At 39.2% G+C, this 10,399-nt stretch overlaps 1 protein-coding gene across 1 annotated transcript in view; it reads left to right on the forward strand.

Annotated features, from left to right (window-relative positions):
• LOC309478112 (synaptic vesicle glycoprotein 2C) overlaps nucleotides 1–6,440 on the forward strand; it is a 50,549-nt gene extending 44,109 nt beyond the window's left edge. The window contains exons 11-13 of the mRNA XM_082141624.1: nucleotides 1,820–2,023; nucleotides 2,209–2,368; nucleotides 4,831–6,440. Coding sequence (XP_081997750.1) covers nucleotides 1,820–2,023; nucleotides 2,209–2,368; nucleotides 4,831–5,014 — 548 coding nt within the window. The 3' untranslated portion in view covers nucleotides 5,015–6,440. The remainder of the gene's footprint in view (nucleotides 1–1,819; nucleotides 2,024–2,208; nucleotides 2,369–4,830) is intronic.
• Nucleotides 6,441–10,399: the final 3,959 nt, after the last annotated feature.

Here is a 10,399-nt window from a genome sequence, read left to right on the forward strand (position 1 = left end):
TCAACCCTTGAGTTCTGGGCTTCAAGGGCTCTTTTGTGGCGCTCAGTGTGAGTTCTACAGGTCTCAGATCTGCTGGGGAAATATCTCACAATCCACCCGAAAACACAGGCTTTGAAGTTCAAATTGATTCTAATTTATATGCATTTGAAGGCAAAAAGACAAGCAGATGCATTAGGTGAATAACAGGATGAAAGATAAAAGCGGAGGGCAGTGATTATATGATGAAGACCTGAAACACACACAGTAAAGGTTCAGTCGTGACATGCATCGTCTTTATGGAGTAAATAATTATAGCAAAGACAGTAAAAACATTTCATGAAGCATGAGCGGGTTTATGAATCTGTAGAAGTGCTTCACTACTCATAATCCTGAAGATTGATCCACTTAAAGTTACTGTTACCATAGAAACAGGAATTCTTTATCATTTCAAAATTCAAATACAATTTTAAATTGATTGGTTTGGTATAGAACTCTTTATTAAAGAATGTTCTGGAAATAATAAAAGTTAAATGTTGCGAGTTAGTTTGAATTGTGGAGCTTGTTTGAGGCTGTTGATGTTGATTTATAAGTAAGTAAGTGTGTGTGTGTGTGTGTGTGTGTGTGTGTGTGTGTGTGTGTGTGTGTGTGTGTGTGTGTGTGTGTGTGTGTGTGTGTGTGTGTGTGTGTGTGTGTGTGTGTGTGTGTGTGTGTGTGTGTGTGTGTGTGTGTGTGTGTGAGAGAGAGAGAGCAGACAGCGATGGGGTCATTCCAGGGTCTGGCTGACTCAGGAAAACCCACCTTACACACACAAACTCACACCTCAGCAGAACAAACACAGACACCAGAGAGAGAGAGACCTGATGCCTCATGGGAAATTGAGTTCATGTCTGTGATGAAATTAAACGAGTGAAGGCGTGCGCTCATGGAGAGATGGAGAAATGCTGCACATGCTCAAATTCACTAATAGCTTTTCAGAGGTTAAACTCCCTAAAGACACTCCTGTGATAGAGTGATAGAGTGATAGTGTGTGCTTCAAACTGTGACCAGAGGAGGGCAGTACAGTTATCTATCTATCTATCTATCTATCTATCTATCTATCTATCTATCTATCTATCTATCTATCTATCTATCTATCTATCTATCTATCTATCTATCTATCTATCCATCTTTCCATCTATCCATCTATCCATATATCTATCTATCTGTCTATCTATCATTCTATCTATCTATCCATCTGTCTATCTATCTATCTGTCTATCAACCAATCATCTATCTGTCTGTCTGTCTATCTATCTATCATTCTGTCTATCAACCAATCATCTATCTGTCTGTCTGTCTATCTATCTATCTATCTATCTATCTATCTATCTATCATTCTGTCTATCTATCTATCTGTCTGTCTATCTATCTATCTGTATCTATCTATCTATCTATCTATCTATCTATCTATCTATCATTCTATCAACCAATCATCTATCTGTCTATCTGTCTATCTATCTATCTATCTATCTATCTATCTATCTATCTATCTGTCTATCAATCATCTATCAACCAATCATCAATCTGTCTATCTATCTATCTATCTATCTATCATTCTGTCTATCATTCTGTCTATCAACCAATCATCTATCTGTCTATCAATCATCTATCAACCAATCATCTATCTGTCTATCTATCTGTCTGTCTATCTATCTATCTATCTATCTATCTATCTATCTATCATTCTGTCTATCAACCAATCATCTATCTGTCTATCTATCTATCAATCATCTATCTATCTGTCTAAGTATAAGTTGATCATCTGTCATGTCTCTCATCATCTCTCGTCTGTCTCGTCCAGATATCGACGACTCAAAACTCATCGGCTCCACCGTGATCAACTCCACGTTTGCACACAACAAGACTGGCTGTCAGATGACGTTTGATGACGACTACAGCGCGTACTGGGTGTATTTCATCAACTTCCTGGGAACGCTGGCCGTGTTGCCAGGCAACATCGTCTCCGCCCTCCTCATGGACAAAGTGGGCCGTTTGAGCATGTTAGGTGATGACATCACCAGTCAACTTCACCTACACCACATTCTAAATTCAAAAATTCTAATTCTAAAAATCGTTTTCAGAACCTAGAAATCTAAATGTTGTTGTCTGATGTCATGTTGTTGTGTGTGTGTGTGTGTGTGTGTGTGTGTGTGTGTGTGTGTGTGTGTGTGTGTGTGTGTGTGTGTTCAGGCGGCTCGATGGTGTTGTCCGGCATCAGCTGTTTCTTCCTGTGGTTCGGCACCAGTGAGTCCATGATGATCGCGATGCTCTGCCTTTATAACGGACTCAGTATATCAGCCTGGAACTCACTGGATGTGGTGACGGCCGAACTCTATCCCACCGACAGGAGGTACACGGACACACCGTCACTAATAAACATGGAGCACAAACATTTAGGCCCCATTTACACTGCATGGTTCAAGTGACCCAATTCTGATTTTTCCCTCTCATGTGGCACAGATCGGATATGACCGGTGAACGTGTAAGCAGGAAAAAAACGCATGGATTCCGATTTTCTCAGATCGGATTCAGGCCTCATTCATATGTGGTAATAAATCGGATATGAATCGGATACGTGCATTTGCGTGTGCCATGTAAGCAGACAAATCGGATATTCCCCAGTAAATGCGAGTCGTACGTCATTAAAAAAGTGACGTCAACTCAGGTGGACACCATCAACCAACTGAGAACATGACTTATTATAGGCGCGATGGAGGTCGAAGGCTCAACACAGTGGAGTAATTTTTTCTACACCTTACGAGAGCAATGTTTTGCTGACCTTTGAAAATAGTGCGGAAAGCAAAACACTGCATAATTAGAGATGCGCGGATGAGCTCCAACGTCACCCGAATCCACAGCCAAAAACAAATCATCCACCCGCCACTCACCCGCACCAATAATTTTCTCTGATTTAAGTCTCCGCACCCGATGGTCAAAGTTATTATTCTTATGTGTGGTTACGCGTGAGGATAAATGGATGATCATCACCTTCAACAGCGGACTCGAGGCGACGGTTGATGCGCGCATTTAATACAATGATGAATGAGCGCTGCTTTTAAATGAACATTTCTTTAAAACAAAATTTATTTGACAGAATTTCATTTTCTTAATGACATTAACAGGCTTTACTCCCTTGAAACTTAAACTGGAATGGAACATGCTCATGTTTTAGAGAATGTAGTTAATATTTTCGTTAATAATGATTTATCTATCCAACCGCGACCCACCCGAAATGAAGAATGTTATTTTTATTAGCCTACTTGACCCGCCCGATCCGCGGATTATCCGCAGAGCCCCCGCGGATATAACTAGCATCACTATAATAATTTTGTCTGCTTCTGCATCCATTGCATATAGAGCTGTTTTACTTCATTTTCCGGGCCAGAACGTCTACATTTGGTTGTTTTGGCAGTGTATAGTGTAAATGCAAATATCAGATACGGGTCACTTTTAAAAGATGATGTAAGCGGGTCGTCAAAAAAATCGGATATAGTCAGCAAATCGGAATTGGGCATCAAGACCTGCAGTGTAAACGCAGCCTTAGACACATTTTTAAGACTGTCACTAATGCATTGACGTCTGTGGAGCATCAAGATACAGTGAGGGGCTGTTATCATTCACTAAAACTACGACTATTACAAACACTTTTTGTATATACATTTAAATTTTAGATGAAGAACTTAAAGGGATGGTTCGGAGTAAAATCAATCTAGGGTCCTTTGCACCATGACCTTGAGCCAAACCCCCCCCCCAGAAGCCTTTTTTCCCTTGGTCGAACATTATTAAAGTTAGAGCTTATTTAGAGATATCAGCCGGATGGTTTAGTGCAGGCGCTAATGGATCCAAGGATGTATCTCGTAAATTACCCCACTAATAATGACCAGAATGGCACCAAACTTCTACAGTACAAATAGGTTCTGTACTCATAAAACGAGGCATTGGAAAGTTTGTAAGTACATCAGGAGTTTATTTAAATAACACTTGCCTGATGGCTAATGCTACCGCTAACCCGGACGTCGACGTCACTTCCGTGATTTGGGAAAAGCCCGTAAAAGTCCTGGCAAAAAGCGATGCATTTTTTATTATTTTTTCCGAAGTGTTGCCAACTTAGTGTTAACTAATAATTGTTGCAAACTGGTACTACCAACAAAATATTAGTGCATTCCTGGAACTGGGCGTCGTTACACTACATCCTTATGCATCGCTTTCTGCAGGACTTTTACGGGCTTTTCCCAAATCACGGAAGTGACGTCGACGTCCGGATTAGCGGTAGCATTAGCCGCCAGGCAAGTGTTATTTAAATAAACTCCTGAGTTTCATGTACACTGAAAAACATGTTTGTGTAGGATTTACTTTTAAACCACTTTTACACAGAAATGTAAATTTCACAAATAATTACAAAAGCAACACATTGAATATTCCAAAACTCTTTGTTTTATTCACAACTTTGTGGACTTTTAGACGTCAAAGCTTACTGCAACTTAACTATAAAAGTACCAGTATTAATACTATCACTGCTGATCTTGCTAATACTGCTGATCTTGCTAGCTCTGCTGATCTTGCTAGCGCTGCTGATATTGCTACTGTAGCTCTGCTGACCTTGCTAATGCTGCTGATATTGCTAATGCTGCTGATATTGCTAATGCTGCTGATATTGCTAATACTGCTGATCTTGCTAATGCTGCTGATATTGCTAGCTCTGCTGATCTTGCTAATGCTGCTGATATTGCTAGCTCTGCTGATCTTGCTAATGCTGCTGATACTGCTAGCTCTGCTGATCTTGCTAATGCTGCTGGTCTCTTTGGTCTGCAGGGGAACTGGATTCGGCTTCTGTAATGCCATGTGTAAACTGGCCGCCGTCTTGGGGAATGTAATATTTGGTTCGTTGGTGGGAATCACGAAATCGATCCCGATCCTGCTGGCGTCGACTGTGCTGGTCGGCGGAGGCCTGGTGGGTCTGAGACTACCCGACACCCGCTCCAACGTCCTCATGTGACCCCACTACACCTGTGACCTCTGACCCCTGAGCCGCCACGGAAACACGCTCAGGGTGCAGGTGGAGCCAGCGGCTGTGATGCGTTTGCTTTCTTTATTCATTTAAAGTATGTCGTTTTTTAACTTATAAACAATTATTTATGGATTTCATTTATTGGTTTAGTTTTTGACTTGCCCAGTTTAGATTCAAACTAATGCCTTCATTGCTGTAAATCAAATGTTATGAAGTGTCAAAACAAAAATGTGTCAATCTGTTTTTAGACTGCGAGTTTGTGAGCTAATCTGGGTTGGAAGAGTTATTTAAAATTATTTATTTAGAAAATTCAGCAATTTTGTTTTTATATATTTTTTTAAATGTTATCTTTATTATTTTTAGCTGAACACAAAAAATTCAGGTGATTTTAATATTTTTTTTTGATTTTTAATATCAAAACACTACTTAATTTCCTTGAAATGCTCAAACAAGAGTAAAAAGGCCATTTAGAGATGTAGACATTAGCGATAACAGCTTTTATTGGTAGCGTAGGTCCGATTCTCCGGTGGCCAGAGGCGGCCTTTGCAGTTCAGAGGGCGCCCCCCTCCACCCCCCTCCCCATATTCGGGAAAACAGCACTTTTGCTCGTGTGGTATTGCTTATAAGTATAAAAAACAAGAAATTACACTGAGACTTTTTTGCACCATTCCTTAATTTTTGAAAGCGTTTTTATTAATTTTGGTGGCATTTTTGCCCCAAGCCCCCGTTAATGTCAGACCGTGGCGTGATGGGGGGGCGGGGCTTTATTTCCGGCACGAGCGGACGGAGGCCTCTTCTGTTGCGATGCCAGTTTCAAGTGAAACGCCTGAAACATTGCAAAGGCCGCCACTGCATTTCTTAAACAAGACGATAACGATTATCCAGTTTACATTTTCTGCTTTTTATAATGATTTAGCTAGCGGAAGAACACGCTTCGACTTCATTCTTGCCTTCGTGAACTTTGTCGTCGATGTAGCTGAAACAGACTTAATTTGTGTGTCTCTCTCTCTCTTCGTTTAAGGGATGGTTCGGAGTAATTTCAACCTAGGGTCCTTTGCACCATGACCTCGAGCCAAACACCCCCCCAGAAGCTTTTTAAAACGAGGCATCGGAAAGTTTGTAAGTACATCAGGAGTTTATTTAAATAACACTTGCCTGACGGCTCATGCTACCGCTAACCCGGAAAATTATTTGGGAAAAACCTGTAAAAGTCCTGGCAGAAAGCGATGCATAAGGATGTAGTGTAACGACGCCCAGTTCCAGGAATGCACTAATATTTTGTTGGTAGTACCAGTTTGCAACAATTATTAGTTAACACTAAGTTGTCAACATTTCGGAAAAAATTATAAAAAATGCATCGCTTTCTGCCAGGACTTTTACGGGCTTTTCCCAAATCATGGAAGTGACGTCGACGTCCGGGTTAGCGGTAGCATTAGCCATCAGGTAAGTGTTATTTAAATAAACTCCTGATGTACTTACAAACTTTCCAATGCCTCGTTTTATGAGTGCAGAACCCATTTGTACTGTAGAAGTTTGGTACCATTCTGGGCATTATTAGTGGGGTAATTTACGAGATACATCCTTGGATCCATTAGCGCCTGCACTAAACCATCCGGCTGATATCTCTAAATAAGCTCTAACTTTAATAATGTTCGACCAAGGGTAAAAAGGCTTCTGGGGGGGGGGGGTTTGGCTCAAGGTCATGGTGCAAAGGACCCTAGATTGATCCATCCCTTTAAGGGTTACGGCCTCTTGATAACCCTAGTCTAGCTGCTACGCTTCCATGTGCGAACTCTTCTTCTGAAAACTGAATGGCCTTTGCTTCCTCTCCGTGCCTCCTTCCTCTTAAATCCCTCCGGTCAGCTTTTCGTAGGTTGTAGTGATCCATCGTACAGCAGAACCGAGTGCGTTTCAAATGCTCTACTGCTCAAAATAGGTCGTGTTTCGCCATTTCATCACATTCCACTGGAAATTTCATACATGCAATAGTGCAATATGACTAGACGTGATACGGCCGCATCATAGAAAATAATAAAAGCCATTCAGCCTGGTCTGATCTCTTCTGCTGCTGTCTACATGCACTGAAGTACACTAAACAGCAAACTCTACACAAGTCAACGCTGAGAGCTTTCAGATGGAGAACTCGAGTGGAGGTTCGTTTCTGGCCTAATTTAATGATATTTTGTCGTGTGTATGTCGGGAAAGTTAAGATAAACACTTGTTTTGAACTTATCACGGGCGACAACGGTTGCTGTACACGTCTAAATGTTGTAAAAGTGTTGCCTGTTGAGTTAAAACATTATTTTTTCATGGTCATATGTGTATGCAAACGTCTCCTCATGTGTATGTGTAGATATATTGTATTTCTGTCTATAGGTGTTTATTTGGGCTGGTTGTGTGATTTTTTTGGGGGTGTTATTTGAGCTAACAAGAGGATCTTGTGTAGTTTTGCAGGTGTTCTGAACAAATTCGCTTCGTGAGAGGAACGAATTCAATATAAAGTTGAACTTGTGTTTTTTATATTCATTTCTGAACAAATTCAAGTGGCCTATCTGAAAAATTCCACACACACAAATGAAACATGATGTCTTGTTAATAAATACACCCGTGCATGTGCATATTGAGATTTGTGTTGCAGTGATTTGTCTGTCGTGCTTTCGCCATGAGTTTATTTCTCGGTTTGAAAGATGAATGTATCATTATTGTGAGCGTGTGATGTCGTTCTGAAATGGGTTTTGATTGGTTGTGGATCTGGCATGCCAACGACACGTCTGCCGTCACTGCTGGCCAGATTTCTCTGATATATCTGATTTTATTTTGAAAAGAGAGAGAAAAGTGCCATTGTACAGTGTGAACGGAACTGAAGTGGATCCAGAAGTACTGCTATTAAAGAGTTTCATTATAAGACTAAAGAGTGTCTGCTTATTTTTTCCATTAAACAGACCCCATATTCATTTTTGTGGAATAAAAGTTAAGAGTTACATCCTTCATTCTGTCTCAGAGTGAGATATAAGGTGTAATATATCATAAAATATCAAAGCAGAATCTGATGAGAATCGATTAAGATTCTGTAACTGATATTTTGGGTGGAGGAAAAATTTGGTCCATTGGTTTAAACTCAATTTTATGAAGCGACAAGAATGCTTTGTTTGCGAAAAACAAACATAATTAACCACTTCATTTACAAAACATTATTCTCCAACACACGTTCACGCAACAACGTCTGCTCTTGCCTCAACACAACACGCATGCCTTGTGGTGCTCTCGTGAATACGTGTTGGAGACTAATATTTTGTAAATAAAGTAGTTAATTATGTTTTTATTTTGTAAAATTGTTGTTTTTTGTTGCATATTACAAAGTATAATGGCAGAAGAACTCGCGTTGCTTCATAAAACTTAGGATAAACCCCTGGAGTCACATGTATTACTCTAATGATGTCTTTACTACCTTTCTAGGTCTTGAAAGTGGTAGTTGCATAGGCCGTCAATGGAGGGACAGAAATCTCTCAGATTTCATCAAAAATATTTTCATTTGTGTTCTGATGATGAATGAAAGTCTTACAGGTTTGGAAAGACATGAGGGTTAGTAATTATGGCAGAATTTTCAGTTTTGGGTGAATCATCCCTCTAACGGCAGTATGTACTGACGGTTATATGGACTTTTAATCAGCTAATTAATCCTAGCAAACTATTTTTACTGTTGACGCTATATTTAGTTTTGATGTACAAATGTTAGTGAGTATAAGAAGGAAAAACACTTACAGATCTGCATATGCGGTGGATATTGGTTATGCTCATCTTTGCTCACTCCTCAAGGCATCTTGACCTGAACCGGAAACGATGCAACCCGTTCCATTATATTATTTAAAACCTGTTTGAATTTATTAAAAACAAGTGAATGTCAAAATGTATGTTATTGTGACCTCTAGTGGCGAACGTGGGTGCATTAAAATGATCTTGTGGTAATATTAATATAAAAATATATATATATTTACCATATTGTTGTTATAATATAATAACAATATATACGAATTGTATGACTAATTATTATAAATAATAATAGTTTTATTATTATATTTTTTGATATATAAAATAAATCGTCTAATAATAGTAATATATAACACGTAATGCGAGACGTTTAAAGCTCGTGCGCCATCTAGTGTCGAAGCGTCGAACAGGTTTATTGATCACTCGTGTTCATCATGAAAATATAAGCAAACACACCTTAAAAAATTTAGGAAAACTTGCTCATCATATTTTCATGATGAACACGAGTGATCAATAAACCTGTTCGACGCTTCGACACTAGATGGCGCACGAGCTCCAAACGTCTCGCATTGCACAACTCCTCTCAGGTCCAGAACTTTTATTGGACCAGGACTGTTCTTGATATGTGGTGTTTGATTCGGGAATGACATGCAGCTCTGAATCTGTTTGTCTGTGACTGACTCGAGGACAGTTTAATCCTGCAGGAATGCTCGAGTGAAACTAGACACTCACCAGCGCGCCTGTCTCTGTCTCTCTTTTCACCCTCTCTGTCTTTGAGTTTATCCCTGTGGTTTATCCCCGCTTAAAAACAGTTCACATCATCCTCAAGGTGCAGTAGCCTATTATTAGTATTAATAATATATTACATTAAACATTACCATACATTTTATTTAATCAAATAAATAAAAATATGCTAAATAAAATAGAAATTATTAATATCAATTTCAATCAGAGTTCTATCTGCTTATTTTTTTATGATTATATAACTATATAAAAAAAAAACTATTAATACTACTGAACCATTCTGAGCTCTTACTCAGATCAGGTTAAGCTTTGGAAAGGCTTGACGTTGTGAGTGCTGTTATAGTGTAAAACACGGCTTATACGAGATCATCCGGACTGCAGCTGCAATGGAAAGGGGAGAGGGTGTTTAATATTTTGCACGCACTGTATCTGCTAAACAGCTGTTTCAAATCATAGCTATATGAATTGAAAAATCGGCAGGACTGCAACTTTCTGCTTTGTAATGTTTAAAATGATTGCATTCTGTGTAAGAGATGTACTGTACACTGAAGTCATGTGCCAGTAAAATCATATTTACATAATCATACAGTATGCACTCTGATAAGGATTATTGCTTTTACTGCTGGGAAACAGCAGGATATTCAAAATGTCACATTTGAATTGCATTATTTGCATTATGAGTACAAAGGGAAATTCCAAATTGCACATATAAAAAAAAAAACACTATGTAAGATAAAAATGCATAAAAAAAAGTTATTCTTCAAACCCACCATCGATGGCAGAGTTTCTGTATATCAACTAGTTAGACTTTCTTCATACAGGCCATGAACTCATATCAGATCTCTACTGCCTCCTGTAATT

Source organism: Leuciscus leuciscus (genome assembly GCF_965113295.1).
Source record: "Leuciscus leuciscus genome assembly, chromosome: 16".
Lineage (NCBI taxonomy): Eukaryota > Metazoa > Chordata > Actinopteri > Cypriniformes > Leuciscidae > Leuciscus > Leuciscus leuciscus.